Source organism: Echinops telfairi, unplaced genomic scaffold, assembly GCF_000313985.2.
Source record: "Echinops telfairi isolate 266 unplaced genomic scaffold, ASM31398v2 ScPeMD7_7424;HRSCAF=8462, whole genome shotgun sequence".
In the NCBI taxonomy this organism is placed as follows: domain Eukaryota; kingdom Metazoa; phylum Chordata; class Mammalia; order Afrosoricida; family Tenrecidae; genus Echinops; species Echinops telfairi.
In genome coordinates, this window is record NW_022111324.1 from 61676605 (window position 1) to 61699080 (window position 22476).

Here is a 22476-nt window from a genome sequence, read left to right on the forward strand (position 1 = left end):
GTAAGTGAAGAGCTAGCAGTTCAAACCCAGCAGCCACTCTGAGGGAGAAATATGAGGCTGTCGGTTCCCATAAAGATTTAGAAGGCTTCAGGGGGTGGGGGTGAGGAGTGAATATATATTTGCTTTGATTTGCAATCGACTCAATCACAGTGGGTGAATTGGAGAATTTCCTTGTTGGCGTCCCTGAGTGGTATCAATAGTTAATGGGCTTAGTTGGTAGTCAAAAGGTTGTGGGTTCACGTCCATCCAGAGGCACCTCAGAAGAAAGACCTAGCAATCTACCTCCCCAAATACAACCATCTAAAATACTATGGAGCACAGTTCTATTCTGACACACAATAAGATCACCATGATGTGAAGTCTCCACATTATTTTTGCTGTTTTAGTTCCTCTGATACTTACTATAATAACATTTTTTTTTTTTTAAAGGAAGGCCTTCAAGGAGATGGATTGACACAGTGGTTGCAACAATGTGCTCGGGCCTAGGAACAATTGTGAGGATGGAACAGGACTGGGCAGGGCTTGGTTCTGCTGTACATAGGGGCTTGATGGTACTTAATAACAATATCATCATAACAAATGCATTGCCCTTTTTATGGTACCCAACACAATAATTCATCCTATAAAGCCATCCTATCCTATAGGTTCTTCACAGGCAAGAACCACATTTAATAATGAATACACAACCGAAGTTCATGGCAGGGCAAAATTCACATTATGCACAGAACGGGGACCCACAGAAGCAGGAAAGTTGGGACCTGGGTGCAAACAGAGTCGACATGCTCTTCACAGGCCGGGGAGCCATCCCGTGGCGATGGAGTTTCCCCCAGGTGCTAAAGCTCCCCTTAATGAGTAGAGCAATTGTTATCAAGAGCAATCACACTCATTTCCTTTGGTACAGTGCTTATCACAGGCAGCCCACCTGCCTACCCCAGCTAGAAACCGACACTAGGAAAGAAGGAAATGCTGTCTGACCTCCTGATGCCATTTAGACGCCTCTATGCAAAGGAGCCCTGATGGTTGGAGTGGTTATGTATTGGGCTGTGATGTGCAAAGTAAGCAGTTCAAAACTGCTAGCAGCCCCTTGGCAAAAAGAGAACGCTTCCTGCACCTATGAAAAGTGACAGTCTCAGAAACCCACAAGGACAGTCCCCCCTGTCCTATAGGGTCCCTATGAGTCAGCATCGACTCAAAAGCAGTGAGTGTGTTTGTTTTTAGTGTACCATGCAACGGAGACCTGCTTACGCTGTTGGGTAAACACTGGACTGTTAAAATAGCAAAGTCCAAAACTTTCCTTTGAGACAAGTTCAAACCCACCTGCCCTGCCGGGGGAGAAAGATGAGGCTGTCTTCCCCTGTAAAGATTTTCAGCCTCGGAAATCCCACACAGGGCCCCTGTGAGTTGGAATCAGCTCACTGGCAGTGACCTTGGGCTGCACCATGCAGACATGTCATGTAACATTGAATAATATAAAAATAAACATGTTTGGGTAAAAATAAAAATGCCCAGGTTTTAACATTTGAAAATCTGTTTACACACTTAACAACTTAAGTTTTGAAGCACAATTCTCTCTTCCAAATATTACTTTTTCTCTTAAAGTTTTCTCCTTGGAACTGCAAAAGAGAAAAGAAAAGAAAGAGCCAAAAGCAAGCCTTCCTCACTTAACGAGATTTGGAAAAACCCCAGATCTACGCGAACAGCTATGGTCTTGGCCAGCAGGGCTCTGACTTGCTATTATTACATATCCTTCTGGTGAACGGAGAATTTCTTTCCGTCTTACAATCTTCCCCTCTCCTCCCCCGTGTCCAGAAAAAAATCTGAAAGTTATGTGTTGATAATGTGCCGGTTGCTATGCAAATCAATAAAACACATTACAAAACTCTTTCCTTTGAGTCAAGAGAACACCATGCGAAGATGAACTGCTAGCAAGAGTCCCTTCACAGAACAGAAAAGCTGGCAGAGAAAAACACGTGAAGCCAAGCTCATTGGAAAACAGGTGGTGGTCCCATCCCTTGAGTCAGTCTAACCAAAATGGGAAAGGTAGCATTGAAAATACTTCCCAAAGCCCCAAGGTGATGGAGTGAATCTTTTGGAGATGTGTTCACAAAGTTCAAGGGCTCTCCACTCTTGAATCCCTAGGGTTACACTTTTGTAGTAACATCAAGGATTTTTTACCCTCCTTTTATTTGTGCTCTGATTATATTCTCCTGTGGAAATCTTCTGTCTTCATCTCCTAACAGTAAGACCTGAGTTTGCTGTTTCTTCTCTGACTCGGTCGATGGCATCTTGGCAAGTCCCACACCAAAGTTATATCCAACAGTCCTCGTACTGGATGAGATGCACTATGTCCCAAAAGTACGACATTCTAATTTCCTAATTATAAAAACAAGCAAACTAAAACTTGATTACTTCATTAAAGGCGTTGAAAAATTGGCCATCAACTTCATTCTCTAATTTTTGTTGTGTTGTTCAGAACATGCTACTGACTTGCAAGCTTCCAAGGGTAGGCTTGTATGAGGACAGGAAATAAATGTAAAAGATTTCTTCCTTTTATACCTAAAAATCCTGATGCACATGAACTCACAAAACAAACCAAAAACAGCCAATGACCAGTAACAACCAAGTATTGATTCTCCACTCCCTTATCCACAGCTATGAAATAACCGCTCATGACGAAAGCTAGAGAACCTGTTTTACTCTCAAAGTGAAATAGCCAGGCCATTGCAAACAAGTTTGGTTGGCTCCAGACAAAGGCCTATTTTTGAAGCACAGATGGTTGAAGGGTTGCCTCCTCCAACACGGTTGCCCACAAATGAAAGACAGATTTCTATTTCTAATCTATGCAAATATCGCCCTCTGTGTGGCATCACAAAGACTAACTGTTCTGGGACAGACACTGCAGATCCCAGGTGCACCCAGAGATCCCAGGGCCCACCTCCACCTGAGATGCGTGGTAAGTCATATAGCAGCCAGGTGACTGGAGAGTTAGTCATTAACCCGCTCTAATGAATGTTGTTTGGTCTTCTGTAAAGCATTCCTCTGGAATCCTGCCCCACCCCTACCGCTGCTTCTCCTTGGCTGCTCTGCTCTGGAGATGGTTTCAAGACTCACTTCAAATTCCGGATGCTTCTAGAACCTCCCAAGAAGGCTCCAAGTCCCAAAGGCTCCTAATGAGAGGTCAGCAGCATCCTTCACCATGAGTTCAACTCATCTGTTTGTCTCTAACACCAAACCCACAAGGTCTGAGCTTTTAAAGACAGTTGTTCTTCCCAAAGCATGGCTCTTCTGTAGTGTAGTCCATCTGCCAACAACTCCCGGCATGTTTCCCTGAATCATGTCTGGGACTGTTGGTGGCACTCGCATGTCTCCATCTCCCTGGCTCCTATCTCTGACTTTCTCTGATACCACAGGCGCATTCCATTTGGGGGTGGGGGCAGCGATGCTGAAAAAGAACTTCTCCTGGGCCAGTGCCTTCAAACGTTGTAGTTCCTACAGAGAAGGTGATACCTGAAACTGACATGGCTTTGTTGAAATGTTTACATCTACTCTGAAATCTTGTCTTAAATAAACCAAGCTACAAAGCAAAATTCTTTCTTTTGTTTGTTTGTTTGTTTTTTTAAGTGGGGGAGTCCTTAATTACCACCAGCAAAACATTTTACCTGGTACCTCAATTTGTAAGATATAAGCACTTACTTGGTGTTTTTTTTAGTTTATGAATGCAAATATTGACACATTCTGAACTGATACCTACTGACGTTCCAGGCTTACCTATACTTGTAAAAATCTACAATTGTGAAGCGTTCCAGAGGTTAACTAATTCACTGAGTCTCAAGCCTCTGTGAACGTCAGAGTCACTTGAATGCTGTTTCCTCTGAGAGTACATCCTTCCTCTAGAGCGCTAACTCTAGACATTGTAGTTAAGACTCCGGGGGCAGTCCCAGAATCCATACTGACACCTCCAACATGGCAGTCTCCTCTCCAACACTCCACACACAACACCAGCTTGTACCAGAACCACACCACTAACCCTTTCAGGAGCCTACTTGTCCCAATTTTATGTGGCTTTGAGTATGAGACACTGTGTTCCTAAGATGAGCCAAAATAACCAAAGTCTTTCAAGCCCTTGAACTTACTACTTACTATTGGCCTTAATTTTGACTTTTACAGCTAACACCGAATTTGCCCTTCCCATAAGATGATGCCTTCCAATTTCAGGAGACAATTACTGCATCCTGTAAGTCTTTGTTTCCTTAAGGTTAACGGACCTTAAACAAAAAGAATTTATAATGCAATTTCTTTTAAATGCATTATTTCTTTAAAATGCACAGTTTCTGTGCCCTTCCCCATTTCAACTGCTCTCCTTCAACAAGAGAGATTGTAGAACAAGCCTGTTCGATACCAGGCTTCCAGATCTTGCTGTTTGGAAAACATCATGTATGACAATGCTCTTCCTAAAATAAATGTTGTGTCCAAAATTAGACACAATTTGGAAATGGTGATGGCAACAGATGTGCTTCATACACTTGGTGTATGGATTATTAAAGAACTTTAAGAGCCCCCAATAAAATGATTTATTTTTTAAAAAAATCAGACACAACACTCCAGTCTGAGAAAAGCCAGACTCAAGGATTTGAACGTGCACTTCCACTTCAATGGCTAAGTGTTGTATGTGCAGGGTGGTGAGTTACATGCAGGTTTAAATAAGAGGAAAAAAAGCTCCTAATGAAAATTGTTTCTTGCTTTCACAAATGTATCTTTATGGTAAAGCTCCTTCTGGCTATTTTCCCTCACAAATAAGTCTCTCTGAAGTAACACTTCATTTTGTTTTTTTTTGCATACACTGAGCTTTTCATAATAGAAACTAATTTAGGGTCTGAATTCTACCTGTGTCATTGGTGGCCTTGCATTTAATAACCTCCCCCCCAAAAAAGTTCAGCAAGTATTTATTAACCCCCTGCTCCCCCATTCTCACTGTCATCGAGTAGACGAGGACTCATCCCGGCCCCCCCGGGACGACGGAGTGGAGCCGCTCCTTCGGCTTCCTGAGACTGCAAACCTTTGCAGGAACAGAAAGCCTCCATCTCCAAACCTGCGGGTCAGTGCAAACGGCTGGCCTTGCAGCTCGTAACTCCGTGCATAACGCACGATGCCACCAGGGCACTTGGTACTCCTAGCGTGGTGTGAATTCACGGTGGAATACTCCAGGAGAATTCCAGGGCCAGGGGACCCATGCATTTCAAGAAGCTAACGATATTTGGGGGCAGAAGGATTTCCATTGATGAAACAACCTGGAAACCGAGAGCTGCAACGAGCGGCGCAGGAAGACAGAACCCAACGGTCTCCCGGTCAGACTGTGCGTGACCTCATGGCTCCATTAGCTCACACCTCGACTTTGGATCAACTTTCAAGAAATAGAAGCTATCACTTAACATGGCTAGAAAAATCACAAGGGCATCTTCTTTTCAGAAATGTAACATCGGAGAAGCCATGCATCAAACAGATCGCTCCTTCTTCTAAGTATACCACCCGCATTGCTTTGTGAGCACGCGGATCCCACGACCGAGGAAAGGGCACAAAAGCAGGGGCTTTGTGAACGACATCTTACTCTTGGACATCTCCCATGGGGTGAGGAGAAGCTAGGTATTCTCATTAAAAGCACCTACTGATAAAAGAGCTGACCCCACACCAACAAAAACGCACTTGCTTCCCACACAGAGTCGCAGAATGTCAAAACTTTAGCAACTGATCCAAAACCCTGGATAAGTTGAGAAGTGCAGATGCCATCCTGAACACGTGGGTGACTCCTCCAAGGTGGCACAGTCACTGAGCAGCAGGGAGGCACCAACACCTAGGTCTCCTCTCCATGGTCCACTGCTTCCCATTTCCTCTTACTTAACCGAGGCCAGCCAGCACCCTCCCCTCAGTGCCCCCGCCCCATACCCACCCACAGCCGGGCTCTATTTGTCATTGCCAGCCCAATCCTCGACTCCGAAGTCGAGTGGGACACGTCGCTTGTGGGTCCTTGGAAGGGAGGCGTGCATAAAAACACAGCAGGTGGTGATTTTCACCCCCTCTTGAATGAAACTTTGGAAGCACTCGTTCACCCACCATCTGTAATAAAACACTTCTTGCAGCTCTAATTTCTACCTGGCTCCAGCTGACCTCACTCCTGCAACCTTCCAGGAACCACTGGGGTTAGCCAATCAATCCGCACAAGGGTTCTACAGCTGCACAGCAACGGTTCTATTGCTCCAACTGCCCCACCCGTCCACCCTCCCGCCCTTCATCAATCAGCACATCTACTTTATCTGAAGCCTCACAATTAGTCTACACCCATAAATGGAACATGGGGGGTGGGGGAGGAGAGAGCGGGGCGCAGCACCTACCTTGTGGCCTCTTGCTGCAGCCAGGACACATTTGGCACATAGAACATGACTCCGAAGAAAAGCAGAGGCTCATTAGCAAATTTGTCCAGATGTTTCTTCAGAGGCTTCTCCAGCTCCACCCATCGTGCTTGCTGGCTCTTGCTGAGAAACCAAAGGCCAAAGTAGTGCGTCTAGATAAAAGAGTGAAATCCCATCAGTGCATTCTTTACAGAGCATCCCCAGACCACCCAGGGAGCAAAGGGCCAATGCCTGGTGTCAACTTCAGTTGTCCGGCCCGTACCCAGGAACCCAGCTTTTACTTTCAGGGAAGAAGCGGCATCTGCAGAGCGAGTACCCTACACTCACCCCGCCACTGCTCTCTGTACATGGGCTCGGAGCAAGGCTCTGTGGAGCCCTGGGCACCAACAGAGCCTATGTTGGCTGAGGGAGGTGTCCAGGTCGGAGCAGGTTGCCGATTGGCTAAGATCAGAAGGCTGACTATCCCATGTGCCGGCTGAATGGTGTGTGATCTCACATGGAACATGCTGGCAAAGGCGAGCACAGTCCCTGAGCCTGCTGTCCAGTAAACTCATTACTCAACTCCCGAGACCAAACCTCTGCCAGTAGAGCACTTTCACACGGCCCCAGATTTGCACGTCACTCTTTTTAGAACCTGAACAAAGCCATTTGACACTCTCCCATTTCAGTGTTCGTGAACTGCTGCAAATCTCTCCCCAGTCTTCAGCCGAGTGGACGAGCCCCCCTGCCCCTGCTGCCACAAAGGTTGGATGGGGACGACTGCGGTAGGGTTTGATAGATGAACAGGAGGTCTTCACCTTCAGTCGAAACCTCAACCAGTTTCGTTCTGAACAACATGCGAAATGAGGAGCAGGGGCGCTTTCATGCTTCCCAGGCCACGTCTGTATGAATTCATGCTGGGCTTTAAGGATTAGCACAACAATCACCGAAAAACAGATGACCGTGTTTGAAGCATTCTTTCATATTTCAATTATAGCCTAGAATGAGTTTACAACACACCTGGAAACCTGCCTTCAAAAGGTCATTTCTATTACAATGTTTCATTTCCAAGGGCATTCCTGGGTGAGCGTTCCCACCCCAGCTGGCTGCCCCCACAACTCAACCACAGCTCAATCCAGCCACTATAAGTTGTGATGCAGGCTTGACAAGGAGATCCTATAAGTGGGTTTTACTCAGATGGGAGCAAGGGTCTCTCCGCTTTCCCCCAAAGGGTGAGCTCACCACAGACATGCGTGCATTTCTCAAGCTGCAGGAGTGCCAATACAGAGCCCAGGCCATGTTTCTGGCGATTTTGAGACAAACTTGGCTGAGTGGAGTCTGATGCTATTGCTCGCTCCCCAGCGTGCTTGAGTCTAGTCAAGCTGTTCCCAGGTGCCTGACGGTATGAGGGAAGGAAACATGGCTGAGTTGACCGCAAACAGGCTCTGGAGTCACTGTTATTTCCCAGCTTTGGCCCAATGCCTTTGTGCACATTGCTGAGCTTCCCTGGCCGAGAACATGCTCACCTGTAAAGTGGGAATGGTGCTAAGAACCATCAGCCCCAAGGCTGTTGGGTGTATGTGTGAAACCATGCCCATAAATCATGTTCACAGTCCATGATGAAGAACTTCATACGCAGGGCTCCCCACACCTGCTGCTGTCCCTACCAGCACCGCCACGTCCAGGAGGCTTTCAAACAGTCACGCAACGGGCAAGCCTGCCATGACGAAGGGCCTCTTTAACGTGTCAAACAGCAAAGGTGTCCCGTGGAGAAGTAAAGCAGGCCTGCCCCACACCGTGGACATCTCAATAATTTCATACGTATATGGGGGCTCAGCAGAGAGTAAGGAACTGAGGAAGGGTCGGCGTGTTTACAGGATGGTCTTGGCAAAGCACAGACTCTGCCATAAAGCACCAGAAGAACGGACACGCGGGTCTGGGGGAAGTGCAGCCACTGGGCTTCTCAGAAGAGAGGCTGGCGAGATTTCGTCTCCCATACTTTGGACGCGTGGTCGGGAGAGACCAGTCCCTGGAGAAGGACATCATGCTTGGTAAAGTACAAGGGCAACGATTGAGAGCAAGCTTTCTCTCACGAGATGGATTGACAACGTGGCTGCAACCCTGGGCTCAGAGACGGCAATCTCGTGAGGATGCTGCAGGACTGGAGAGCTCTCCCTCTGTCCTCCAGACGGTCTCCGTGAGTCAGAACCCACTCAGCGGCACCGAAGCACCATCACCACCCACCACGGCTGCCGTCGTCATCACTGGTCAGTGAAAGCAGGCAAGCGCCAGGACCCTTTTGCATGAGCACCCCAGGCACCCCTCAGAGCGCTGAGGTCAAATGGAAAGAAATGAAACAAGAGGAGCCAATGAAGAGCTGGAAGGCTTATATGTGACATAAACATTCTAAAGGTCTAAGGAAAATAATCATTACAAAACAGTACTTGCCCTGCGTGACTGTCTGAATAATGAGATTTTCTGAAGAATCTCATTACAGGTGTTCATGAGACACTGGAACATCACTCAGCTGCTATCTTAGGGGATCTACAACGCAGGCTTAAGCTAAACTAAAATGAGGTAATCTGGGTTCTTAATTTAATCAACCTGTCTGAAAAGGACCCAGGGCAGTCCTCCATGACACTGGGCTCCTTCAGGGAGCCCGGTGCCGCACTGGGGCATTCCACTGTTTTCTGTGGCTTAGAGTGAGCCTGTCTATAATGAGATAATATAGAGAGAAACTGAAATGTGCTATGTAATCATTATTAGTGTTGGAACAGCATCTTTTTTAAGCATAAGTAGGGGGGGGGGGCTTGAGGAGGTGCTTCACAACTGCCAAAAAGAATCACCATGATTTATTATCTTACAAAGTACTTTTGACATCTGGGGAAAATATTTTTGACCACTCTCCACTCAATTTTTAACACCCATTAAAATTACAAAGGGTTTACAGTATCTGCATAGCCATTCTACAACTGAATTTGGAAACAAAAAAAATGTTTTTAATTATCCATATGCCTTTAAGACTGGTATTTTATTAACATTTCTTCAAATTCCTACCCATCCAGATTATTAAACCAGATCTGAATGCTCCCCACAAAACATAGACCCGAGAAAAGATTTCCCTGGAGTACCCACACACACGCACTGCACACACACTACAAATATGCATACACACACGTGTGCACACACATAAGCACACAAACGCTCTAGCACACACAAGCACGCAAACTGAAAAGGAAGAGGATGAGGAACAAAGAAATATCAGGGTAAGGTAACTAATAGTGTGGAGCCATAATTAATGTCACACACACACACACAGGACACCACGCATAATGCAGGATAGTTCAGGGCGACTCATCCTGCAAGTGACCTACGAAATAATCCCGTGACTACTTGAGAAATGGGGTTTGGGTGGGTAGTAGCTTTGGGAGAGGTAGATAACCTGGAGGGCACAGTTTCTAGTAGTCAGGGCCTTCTTAATTTTAGAAATGCTGTCCTCGTTTATCTAGTAGAAATTGAAGTCCATTTACAGAGAGCCCCTTACTATTTCTGGAAGCTATGCTCAAAGTAACTTTCTCCACTCTGACCTTACTACACCTCTTTCTTCCGCTAGCTGTATCCCTGATCTGGAATACTCGATAGAGAAGGCGGCCCTCCTGAACGTTCTTCGCCTGCTTGACCCCCGACCCCCGCTTACAACAAGCGCACGTGCATCCCTGCATCCCGCTGCCTCTCAGGAGCACCGCACCGGAGATGGAGACAGAGCCTAGGAGCTCCCTTAAACTCGCACGCTCACCACTCAACTTCCTGCATATTATCCCAGGGCTTATTAATCCCATCAGGCCCAGCTGAGACCACACCAGGCCTCCTCATGACAGAGTGGCCAGTTAAACGCTAGCTCAATTTTGGAAACCGAGCTTCCCTGCTAAACACTGCCACCTGGTCGAGGAAACGGTGGTGGTTGATTTCAAACGGAAACCACCTCTATGGCGACCAAAAGGATTCCATTTTCCTGTCTGAGGAAACACTGGAAACATTTGCTTTCTCTTCTGACTGGGGCGCCATGCTGAAGGCAAGCCCATCCAATTCTCAGTCTGTCAGGATAGGGCCCCTTCCCCCTTTCAGGTTCTCAAGTTTTCTCGAAGAAAACCGACAGCAGGGAGCTCAGGTGCCATGAGCTCTGCAAGGGGTTATTGCAAGGATGAAAACAGAAGGGGTTCCCAGGTAGAGGAGCCTCGTCTCTGAACGAGTTACTACACACCTCCTTCTGTAGTAAAATAACGAAAGCAGCGTCAGGCTAAAATGCTGCTGTCCCGTGAGTCACTTTCTGTCTTATTTGGTTTGGGGATTTCATACTTAAAAAGGCAGCATGAAGGCTGCATGCCTTCAAAGATGGGCTCATCTCTGCAGCTGGCAGGGCTGCCTGTGAATAGTTTAGTGTCACACTAAGAACTCTCATTCCATATCACGAGCCGAGTCTGGCCCAGAAAGGCCTGCACACATAGCTGAAGGGGGGTTTGATGTCCTCCCCTATTGCTTTGCACAGCGGTGATGCTGCCTGCCACCTTCATGGGGAGGTTCTCTGAGGGTTTGTTCCTCCCGTTATGTGACCAATGGCATGGCTTTGATGCTCACAGTTGGCAAGAATTACAGATGTGCTCTTGGCAGTTAGGAGGGATTAAGCCCATGGCCATATCTCAAGCATTCTGAAGGGCTAATCATGCAGAAGAACAAGTTTAAAATACCTCGAGTTAGGTTGTAATAGGCTGTCTGCCTGCCCCAGCGTTTTGGCCGTAAATTAGGAGTGGAGAGGTTTGGTACGTCTCCACATTAAATACACGGGAGTTGCCTAAGAGTATGAGAAGTTCCACTGAGGCATGGAAAACACTTCAGAAAAATGACTAAACGCAGGCTCCGAGGCAGCACTCCACGCAATTACATTCCAAAGGCTCTGGAAAATAAACCACCGTACATCAGATGGATAACTGTTTGGGGAAAAAAAAAACAACCTTGTGTGCAATCAACCTCAACTCTGGGTAGATCTGGGGTTTCTATGACTGACAAGTCTGTAATTAACAACTGCACCATCTTCATTTTCTTATCCAACCTCTTCATAAAACTACAGGAAAAGAAATGGCAGAGCAACGCAAGCCAACAAGCAACTCTCATAGCCAAGAAAAGTCTCCCTTCTGGGGGAGCAGGGCTCACATAGAATACACAGAAAGATGAAGGCTTACTGGATCCAAGACCAGGGAGTTACGTCACCTCCACAGGTGAAATAGAGAAAATGGAGGCACTGGGGTCATTTTAACCCATGGGCTGACTTAAGGTAGTATGATTCCACATTAGAATTTCTACAAAGGCAAAAATGTAATACAAAATTCAAAGACCTGGAATCTCTCCAGTACTCCACTGTGAGTCAATTCTTTCTTCTTCTTTTTTTAAATACTTTTATTGGGAGCTCTTACATCTCTTATCACAATCCGTACATTCATCCATGGTGTCAAGCACATTTGTACATTTGTTGCCATCATCATTTTCAAAGTATTTTCTTTCTACTTGAGCCCCTGATATCAGCTCATTTACCCCTTCCCTCATGAACCCTTGATAAGTTATAGATTATTATTTTCATATCTTACATCATCCTCTGTCGTTCCTCACCCACTTTTCCATTGTTCGTCCCCCTGGGAGGGGGGTTATATGTTGACCCTTGTGATCGATACCCCCTCTCTCCCCCTACCTTTCCCTAATCCTCCTGGTATCTAGCTCTATTCTCATTGTTGGCCCTGAGGGGTTTAATCTCTCCTGGATTCCCTGTGTTGCAGGCTCTTATCTGTAGTAGTGTGCATGCTCTGGTCTAATCTGATTTGTAAGGTAGAATTGAGGTCATGATAGTGGGGGGAAGGAAGCATTAAAGAACTAGAGGAAGGTTGTGTATTTCATCAGTGCTATACTGCACCCTGATGGGCTCATCTCTTCCTTGTGACCCTTCTGTGAGGGGATGTCCACTTGTCAATAGATGGGCTTTGTGAGTCAATTCTTAATCAATGTTGATTAGTTTAATCCTCTGCAAACACAGAGAACGATATGGTAGGTATGCTCCAGTAGACAATAAAATTGCACTATTATCTCTTGTTGTTGTTAAGGGTTTTGGAGATGGTTCCAACTCATAGCAAAATAACAAAACCCTACCTGATCCTGCACCATCCTCACATTTGTTGTCTGAGCCCATTTGGTGCAGGCACTGTGCCACTTCATGTCATTGTGTGGCTTCCTTTTGCATCTGACCCTCAAATCTACCAAACATGATGTTTTTTTCCCCAAGTACTGGTCTTTCCGGATAACAATCCGAAGTATGTGAGACAAAGCCTCAACATCCTCACTTCTTTTTTTTGTCCTCACTACTAAGAACAATTCTGCGTATACTTCTTCCAAGATGTGTTTGTTCTTCCAGCCGTCTTTCAATAGTCTTCACCAACATTATAATTCATCAACCCTAAAATGCATCCATTCTTCCCTGGTCTGCCTTTGTCACTGTGAAGTTTTTACAGGCCTGTGAGGTCAATGAAAATGCCATGGCTTGGGTCAGGCACACCTTAGTCCTCAAAATGATATTCTTGCTTTTCAATACTTGCAAGTGGTCTTGTGCAGCAGATTTATCTAATGCAATCCGTCATCTGATATCGTAACTCCTGCTGTCCTAGGCGTTAATTCTGGAACCAAGTATAATGAAATCCTTGACAAAAATCAATATTTTCTCCCTTTATCATGATGTTCCCTTGCTGTGTTCAAACAATTGCCTCTTGGTGTATGTACAAGTTCCACATGAGGACAATTCAATATTTTGGATCCATACCGTAAATAAAACAGAAGTCAACATCTTTCTGGTATTTTCTGCTTTCAGCCAAGATCCATCTAATGTCAGCAATGTCATCCTCTTCTGAATCTGGCAGCTCCCTGCTGATGTATTGTTGCAACTATTTCTGCATTATCTTCAACTCTAAGTTTAACTTGTACGTTATATTCATGATAGTGCTTGATAATTTCTGTATTCTTTGGGGTTGTCTTCCTTTGGGATGGGCACAAATACAGACCTCTTCCAGTGGGTTGGTCAGATAAATGTCTTAAAAGCTGCTGGCATAGATAAGTGTGTGCTTCCAGTGCCTCCAAAGCTTGTTGAGATACTGCAAATGGTGTTCCTTCAACTTCTGGAACCTTGGTTTTCATTAATGTCTTCAGTGCAGCTTGGATTTCTTCCTTTAATGTGATCAGTTCTTGACCAAACACTACCTCTTAAAATAGCTGGATGTAGACCAGTTCTTCTTTGATATAGTGATTCTGTATATTCCATGCATCTTCTTGTGATGCTTCCTGCATCATTCAATATTTCACGCATACAATCCCTTCAATATTGAAATTCGAGCCTTGAATTTTCCTTCACTTCTTTCAGCTTGAGAAATGTTGAGGGTGCTCTCCATTTTGAGCTTTCTATCTCGAGGTCTTTGTACATTTCATTATCTTGCATTACTTTGTCTTTTCTAGATGCCCTTTGAAATCTTCTGTTCATTTCTTTTAATGCATCATTTCTTCCTTTTGCTTTGACTACTTTAGGCTTAAGAGCAAGTTTTAGAATCTCCTCTCCCTTTCCTGTCTTTTTCAAGACCTCTTTGCTTTCTCAGTATGTAATGTTCTTGATGGCATCCCACCACTCTGTGGTTTAGGGTCATCAGTGTTCAATGAACAAATCTGTTCTTGGTTAGCAGCCTAGTGCTTAACCACAGTGCCATCAGGGCTCCTGAAACCTAGACTACCTAGGGTCCAACAGCCTCACAACATTGTCAGCTCAGTGTCACAGGCAGGTCCTCTGTGTGGTGGTGGCTTCCTATCTGCAAAATGGGGATAGTATTTGTAGTCACCTTACATACTCATTAAATGAATCAAATGAGATGTGTATAAAGTGCCCAGTACACTAGCTGGTCCATTGAAAGGTGGCTGTTATTCTAATTATTCTTCCTGATACATTTTAAGAAACCCTGTCCTATTGAGCCTAGTTAAAATTCTGAGTCAGACATACCAAGCCTTTTAAGTCAACTGTTGCTTACCTTTCCACACTTAACGCTCAGCATGCCACCAGAGTGCCCTTCACACGCAAAAACCAAACCAAACCAGACTCACTGCCTTTGAGTCAATGCTGACTTACAGTGACCACACTAGACAAGACTGAATGGCCTCTATGGGTTTACAAGACAATAATACTTTACATTAGTAGAAAGCCTGGTCTTTCTCCAGTAGAGTGGCTGATGGTTTTGAACTGCTGACCTTGCAGTTTACAGGCCCATGTATAAACCACTATGCCACCAAGGTTCCATCACACACAAACAGACCAGTGCAAACTGAATTTTGCCCTTCCTGAGAAGCCCCATGCTCCTTCCTGTTTCTGAGTTTCAGCTGGGGGCCACTCCCTTTGCTCTGTTTCTTGTTGGTAGTACCCTAAACTCCAGCGCTATTGACAGTAGAGACTATCACATTCACCTATCTGTTCCCAAGGCCTAACTGTAATGCTCAACCATAATCTTACATAATAAACATGGCACTTACATAATCTCCTGTCAACTTGCAAAGGGGTAGAGTCTAACCTGTCAATCAGGTTGCAGTTTAATAACTTCATTTGGAGGTGCCATGGAAATAAATAGCTCACTGGAGGCCAGATTCTCTCTCTTTCTCTGCTTCTTCTTCCTGCTGACAAGCCACATGAGCTACACCGATGCACCCAGACCCCTGGAACTGGAGGAACCACGTGGAGACTCACACCAGAGCTGAGATGCTTCCATCACCACTGGATCCACAAGACTTTCTACCAACTGGCCTGTGATCTTCCTGCATTCAGCATCACTGCATGGCTGCATGAGTTTAAAGAGCATTCCTCACATATGGAATTATAGATTAAATGTTTTTTATAAGGCCATAAAAATAACTAGGAAAGGAAAAAGTCACTACATTTAAAAATCTACAAAAAAATAAAAATCTATCTACAATTTAAAATTTGAGAATAATTTAGAGTGGTCTTCTGCCCAATCAACCCACATCCTTCATCTTCCCTTCAACCCATCTATATATTACACACATGTGCCTGTGCCTGGCGGGGGGCAAATGGTTTATGTTCTCAGCTGTAAACTAGAAGGGGTGGGTGGGGGCTGAGGAGGGTGAGAATCAAGTCTACCCATGGGTGCCTCCAAAGAAAGGCCTGGTGATCTGATTCCTGAAGCGGGGGGTGGGGGGAGTGAAAAGTCCATTTAAAACCCTTTGGCCCGCAGTTCTACCCTAGACACAGGGGACCTGCATGAGTCAGGAGCTATTAGATGGTAACTGGGTACTATGCTCCTTACGAAGCAAAGAGAAGCTGCTGCCAGACAGCGAGGTGAGAACACTGTTCATGCTGATGCAATTGCATCAGCTCTCGGCGATGCATCGTTGGGCAGGACAATCTCATATAGGAAAATAAACGTCCAGGGAAGACGCTTATCATTGACACCAGAGTAGAAACACGGTGGGAAGCAGGAGCAAGAACTACTCCAGGTAAAACCCTCTCCTAGAGGCTAGCCAGCCTTAATATAACTCCCTCATTTAAGGAGAGGAGGCTGTAGGATGAGGAATGTGGGAAGAGACTCAATATGATGACTTACAACAGGGCACCCCCACTCTTCCCTGTCCCGAGGTACCAGGCACTGCTGTTCCTTCTCCCTCCGAGAACCCAGGGCCTAAGATAAGGACCCAACAGCTCTTGCTCTCAGAATGTCTTGCATCTCAGAGGAGCTTGCAGACCGCTCAGAACCTACGAGCATGCAACCGTCACCTTCTCCCACTGGCCCACACGGTACAGGGCTCTCAAGCTGCAAGCAACTTGGAGTGAGGCTTCCTCACCAGAGCCCATGCTCCTGCGTGTCTGAAAGACGGGAACATTATACAGGCTAGCCTGTTATAAAGGACATCCTGCCTGACCAGCTTTTTATAGAGGGACCCCATGACAGTCTGAACCAGTCAACCCTCTGTTTACCTCAAGACTCAAGAGAAGTCTTGGGGGTCAGTAGAAGGAAAGCAAGAACCTCAAGGAATCTGAAAAGGAACAAAAAAATCTGTCTTCTCACAGGCAACTACAAGGAGCCTCCCTGAGCACACTCACTTCAAATGTGGGCCCGCCCCACCCCCACCCCCACCCCCACCCCATCTTTCTTTCTTTCTGGTTTTCCTTTTGAAGGAGAAAATATAGAAACAAACAAACAAAGCAGCTGCTTCGTGGGAGTTTTCCCGATAGGCAGCCAGATGACAAATCGCAAGCTACTGGAGATTGTTTTAAACAGAGCAAATTTCTTTGGTGGGGAGCACCTCTCATTTCCAGCTCCCCCAGCCCTTCCCGCTGCAGAAAGAGACAGGAAACCACCGCCCAACGCAAGCTCCAGGTGGCGGTCTTATTTCTCCCAGCTCCAGGGCAGGTCTCCCCATCCAGGAGCAAGCCCTTGCTAAGAATAACTGGTCTTTTGTACAAGCACTTCTTGGACAGAAAAACTTGGTGAGTGCCAAGAGACAGATGGCTGGTTCTCCTTCATACAACTCCATGTGTGTGTGCCTGTGCACGCAAACACACACACACACACACACACACACACACTTACCTCCCGCAGCTCCAGCCTCTGAGCCACAGCCTCCAGGCACTCCTGGCCGGTGCTTTCCACTGACAGCGTGCACTCGATCACATTGCTGTCCAACAGGCGGATTCGGGTGACAAAGCAGTTCTTGCTGAGCACGTTGTAGCGCCGCGTCCGGCGGAGCTTCAGACCGAAAGGCATGGCTCTGCGGCCCTCGGATGCCGCCTTCCCCGCTTGCCTAGTGCGTCCAGGAGACGTCCTTAGCAGCTTCGTGGTGCGGTGAGTCCACTACTGATGATGTTCCTCCAGAGGTGGAAGACGGTGTCCATTCCCAGGGTGGGACTCTGGAATAGAGTGGCAAGCGGACAATAAACGACAAGGTCATTCGCTGCAAGGGAAGCTGTGGATAGGGCAGCGCCAAACTCCACACACACGCAGCTAGCCCCAGCTCCTGGGTGTCTGGGCAAGGCCATGGTCTTTACTATCTTACACAAGTGATATCCAGAACCCACTTTACGACTGAGGAAACAGGCTGGGTGAGAGAGAACAGTCAGCAAGGGAGCACAGAGTAAATGGCACCCTGTCTATCCAAGACCTTTGTGCATTTTGCACAAGGGTAAGACTCCACGATTTAAGTGGTCCCTGGACCTGAACTTCAACTGTCACCTTGTCCCTCCTCACTCCTTGGAGATAGTCTCTGTCTCTCCCTCTCACTCACTCACTTCCATGGAGTTGATGCTGACTCTCAGAAGACCCTATAGGACAGGGTAGAACTGCCCCTGTGGGTTTCCGAGACTGTAACTCTTCAAGGAAGGAGAAAGTCTTATCTTTCTTTCTCCCGCTGGTCCCTCTATAATTTTTACATGTTGAATTATTTACTTTGAGGTAAACATTTTTTAATATCGTTAGATTAACACGAACATGGGCGACATAAAATGGCAGAGGTAACATTAAATAGCTACTTTCCACATAACCTTTTAAAAACATACGAAAGAGTGAACACACTTAAAACCACTCCCTGTTATCATTTTCAGTTGGTTTTGTTTGTTTTCAGGCCAATATTTAGCCACCTTATTATCATTTTGTTCCTTTACAAAATGCTCTGTGCACAGTCCTGTGCCCAAATTACAGCTAATGTGCCTCGCTACGAACAAGACTTAGTGCTAGCAGAATGCCCGACCACAGGAAGCAATGGCATTACCGCCATGCAGAGCACTAGCAATAAAACACACGGACAGGAGCCGAGCTTCCCGGCTCCTCCCTGAGCCCAGTGCTCCTCTGGGGAGGCTCCTGAAGGGCATCCTCCAACTGACAGCTCTCCTGTTCTCTGTTCTCACGAAACCTCACGGCCCATCTCTCGCTCGTGTGACTACTTTGTTAGCTCCAGACCCAGCTCAGCTTCACACCCTTCCCCTTCCTCCACCAGCTGACAAAGAAACACCCCTGAGCCCCGAGGCACTCGGACGAGCAACTATGAGTAACGACTTACTTGCATGCATTCTTGAATTCATCAACAAAAGGCTTCAATAAGGCTAAGTCACCCTCTGCCAGGACCCAGCCTCACAGAGGCTGTCAGGGCACAACCCTAGAACACAGCAAAACACTCCCCCGAGACTCCCACACAGCCAGCACATTCCTTAGCATGACAGGTAGATGTTTTATGGTGGTTTAAAATACATAGGCAAGAGACTTCGGCTTGGGAAAATATATTAACATGTCTAGATCACTTTAAGTTGGCAGTGTCTCGGGTTTTCTTCCAAAGTTGGCCAACCTGACTTCTTGGGATCTGCAGGAAAGACTACAGGGGGGGCCTACCCCCAAAACAACAGAGCCAGAATTCAAAGACAGAGGCCAAACTTGTTGAAGCACAGGACAGAAGATGCCAAGACTCAATTCCTACGTGAGCTGGAGAACCCCAAACAGAGGAAAATAAACAAACGTTTTCTCTGTGGACACCAGTCACATTTTTAATGCCAGGGCCAGGTACTTTACATTTGGGGTGTGTCTCAGTTTAAACACCTCTGAAAGAATGTGGCTAGCTTGGTGCAAATTTATCTCAGCCATGAGCAATAGCACTCCCTACTTCTCACTCTATGAGATGCCAGCTACAGTACATAGTTCACCGAATTATAGAGTAAACCGCAAAACAATCCGTATGCCTTGATGGTCCCACTTTCCAAAATAAACAAATACACACGCAAAAGCAAATGTAAAAGGATGTGAAGTTCACCAAAATTGGCAGTAGTTTTCTCAGAGTCTGGTAGCGATTTTAATATATTCCATATTAAAATTTTATTATTTTTTAAAAAAACAATAACTTTTTAAAAGTGTTTAATTAACCAGGAAACCTGCCAAGGAAGACATCAACAAAGAGTTATTAGAAAGCTGGTCATATCCTTCCAAAAGTCAATTATCATGAAACAAAAATTCAAGGGTGAGACAGGTGAGTAGGCTATACTAGAGTAAAAAAATTAAGGAATTGCTAAACACACACACACACACAGACACACACACACACACAAAGCAATGTGTCCCTTGGTTAAATCCTGACTTTAAAAAAATACCTTTGAAAGACATATTGAGATTAATTAGGAAAATTGAAATAGAGAATGGATACAGTATGATGCTAACATATTGTTGTGCATTTTCTTTGGGTTTTGAGCATAGAACTGTGATTATATAAGAAACTGGCTTAAGAAGGACCTATAGTGGCAGGTAGGAGCCCGGTGGCATGGTAAGTTATGCACTGGGCTTCAGAGCGAGATCAGCAGGCCTTTCTTCCGAGGCACTGCTGGGTGCTCACGCCTCTAACATGTTGGTTAGCAGTCGAGCACGGTCAATGTTTACGCCACCCAGGGACCTCTGGGACAACGCCACACACAGGTGAAAGTTCTATCTTTCTTTTTTTCAATCATTTTATTGGGGGCTCGTACAACGCTTATCACAATCCTTATATACATCGAAAGTTCTATCTTAAAGATAGGCCAATTCCCCGCTGTTATTTTCAAGTCTAGCCCCTGTTTTGTCTTAGGTTAGCAGAGAAAGCAGGGATTAGAATACTTTGCCATTTAGTGTATTTGACATGAAGCCACCCTCCAAAGACCTCCTCTCTGTTAAATCGTTCTGGCACCTAGCAACCTTTCCTCATTTCCCCAAATGGCTCTCTGGGGCCTCGTCATATTGACTTTACCACACGAACCTTATAAAGCCTAAAGCGAAATGCCAAATTCGCACACAAAGGTCACAGATTTGTCATGCTTTAATATTTTTTACTGTGAGACCCACTTTTCAAAAGATTAATTTTTTAAAATGACACTTGCTTTTTAAAAAGTACATTAGGCAGTCATTGAACAAGTCTGGAGGCATTTTTAAAAATTGGGAAACCTCTTTAATATAAAAGAGCCCTTAAAATATGTCATTTTACTTGTCTTCTTTTCAAGAACATGTCTGGTAGGTAATATCAAGCATCCATTGTTTGCAAGACCCATTCACGGAAGTTAGAGCCGCACTTTTCCTTTTCCTTTTCTTTTCTTTGAATTGAGTAAAACTGATCGTGCTGACTCCTGATTTCCGCCCCCCTAGAGAAACAGAAATGTACCCTCTTGTCAAAATTAGGCCTGCCAAATTCTCTTTCTCCTCAAGGCGTCTCAGCAAGAAAAGTGGCATCTAAGAACCTAGGAGCCTTGCACACTAAGGTCTAGAGTAATTTGGAGTGCAGAGCAAAGGATGAAGTGTGCCAGAGAAAGTGCCCCAAACCCACAGAACTCTCTCGGTCCCGAGGTCTTTGCCTCAGGAAGGATGATCCCAATGTTTTCCAGTCAGAAAAGCAATTGGCTCTGAGCATGGAGGCCTGTAATGAGAGACGCTCACTGGATAAGAGGTGAGTATGAGTTGCACTCAGAGGTTCCCTCTGGTTAGTCAGGAAAGGCATCAGCACAAACCTTCAGGCAAGAACTGGCTCTAACCAGAGAGGCCTGCTTTGACGCCAAACTATCCCCTCTCAGCCTCAGTTGAATCACCTAGCAAGAGCCCATCTACCTTACAGGGTTGTGGGCACAGAGCAAACAAACAAACAAAATGTTTCTGGTGGGCACTGAGTAGGTGCAGGCTGTTGCCCCCCCATCCTCCCTCCTACTAGGCTAGGTTTGCTCCACCGGAGAACAAAACATTTGTGCAAACATGGGTGTGGGGGTCTTAGCCGCCTCCGGTGGAGAAAGTCTTTTGAAAGAAAAGAAGAAGGCCAAGAAGGACTCAGAAGTTGACGTGAAGCTGTGATACTCCGATGGGAAGACTGACCACGTCTAAAACTAACAGGGTCTTCTCCCCACCTCAGCCACTGCTGCCTGGTTGTCACCCAAAGTCAAGGACACCTGAAGATGACCATCTGCCGCAGTGGCCGGTTCAGAGTGTGGAAAGACCGCAGCTGTCTGTCCTTCCTTTTATCTCTGTCAGTAATATGGATGGTGTCTGGCAGCAGCAAATGCCTTTTCTTTTCTGGGAATACCAGCCCCACCTACACTGCCTTCCGGCTTATTCCCCATTTGGCCTATTGCCCCCCAGCCTCTCTCACAGCAGAGTAATTTCAGATCATCTTAGCTCCCCAACCAGAAGCCTGAAGGGAAAGCTCTGTCCTAGCCAACGTGGTCTGCTCTTTTACTATAAACAGCTGTTCAGGAGTGGCTATTTTGCTAAGTACCACTGAGTCAACTCTCAATTCACAGACACATAGTATGACCGAGGAAAGCTACCTGCAGGGTCTCCAGCTGTCGTCCTCATGGGACTGGATGGCCAGTTCTTTCTTCCAAGAATCCACTGGGTAAGTTCGAACCACCAATCAATACAGTTAGCAGCCGAGCACTTACCCACTGAGCCACCAGGGCTCCTTTTTAAACATGGTAGCCAGGTACCCATTATTACTGTCCAGTGGGATCCAACTCACAGTGACCCTAAGAGACCAGTAACCCCCAAAGGGTTTCCCATGCTGTAAACCATCACAGAAACACACTGCTGGGTCTTTCTCCTGCAGAGTGGCTTCGAAACTCCGACCCTCTGGTTAGCACTGAACGCTAAACCATGGTGCCACCAGGACTCATAGGCTCTAACTACCTGGACTCAACCCCCCTTCACAACTTGCCAAATGAGGGACCACAGGCAGTGGTGGCCTTCCATGTGTAGGAGGGGGTGGCAGCAGCACAGTTCTGTCTCCATCCTGCAGAAGCCTACAGTATGACTGCAGGAATTTGGGACTTTGAAAAGAAGTTAATGCTGCGGGCTCAGCAATGACCAATTCCTTGTGCATTGGTGCCTGTTGTGGGGAGAGGGTACTATAAAGCCGAGAATTCTAAAAGGACATGCCTTTTCTGGTAATTGATTGTCTTATCCTGGGAGTGGTCCCACAGACCAGAAAGATGCCATATCCCAAAGAAATTAATTGCCAACACCCCCCCCCC

At 46.0% G+C, this 22476-nt stretch overlaps 1 protein-coding gene across 1 annotated transcript in view; it reads right to left on the reverse strand.

Moving 5' to 3' along the window:
- Positions 1–22476, reverse strand: part of PTPN14 (protein tyrosine phosphatase non-receptor type 14) — a 164175-nt gene that overhangs the window by 104094 nt on the left and 37605 nt on the right. Inside the window, exons 2-3 of the mRNA XM_004699891.4 lie at positions 17054–17370; positions 6387–6556 (exon numbers count right to left, since the gene is read on the reverse strand). Coding sequence (XP_004699948.1) covers positions 6387–6556; positions 17054–17227 — 344 coding nt within the window. The 5' untranslated portion in view covers positions 17228–17370. The remainder of the gene's footprint in view (positions 1–6386; positions 6557–17053; positions 17371–22476) is intronic.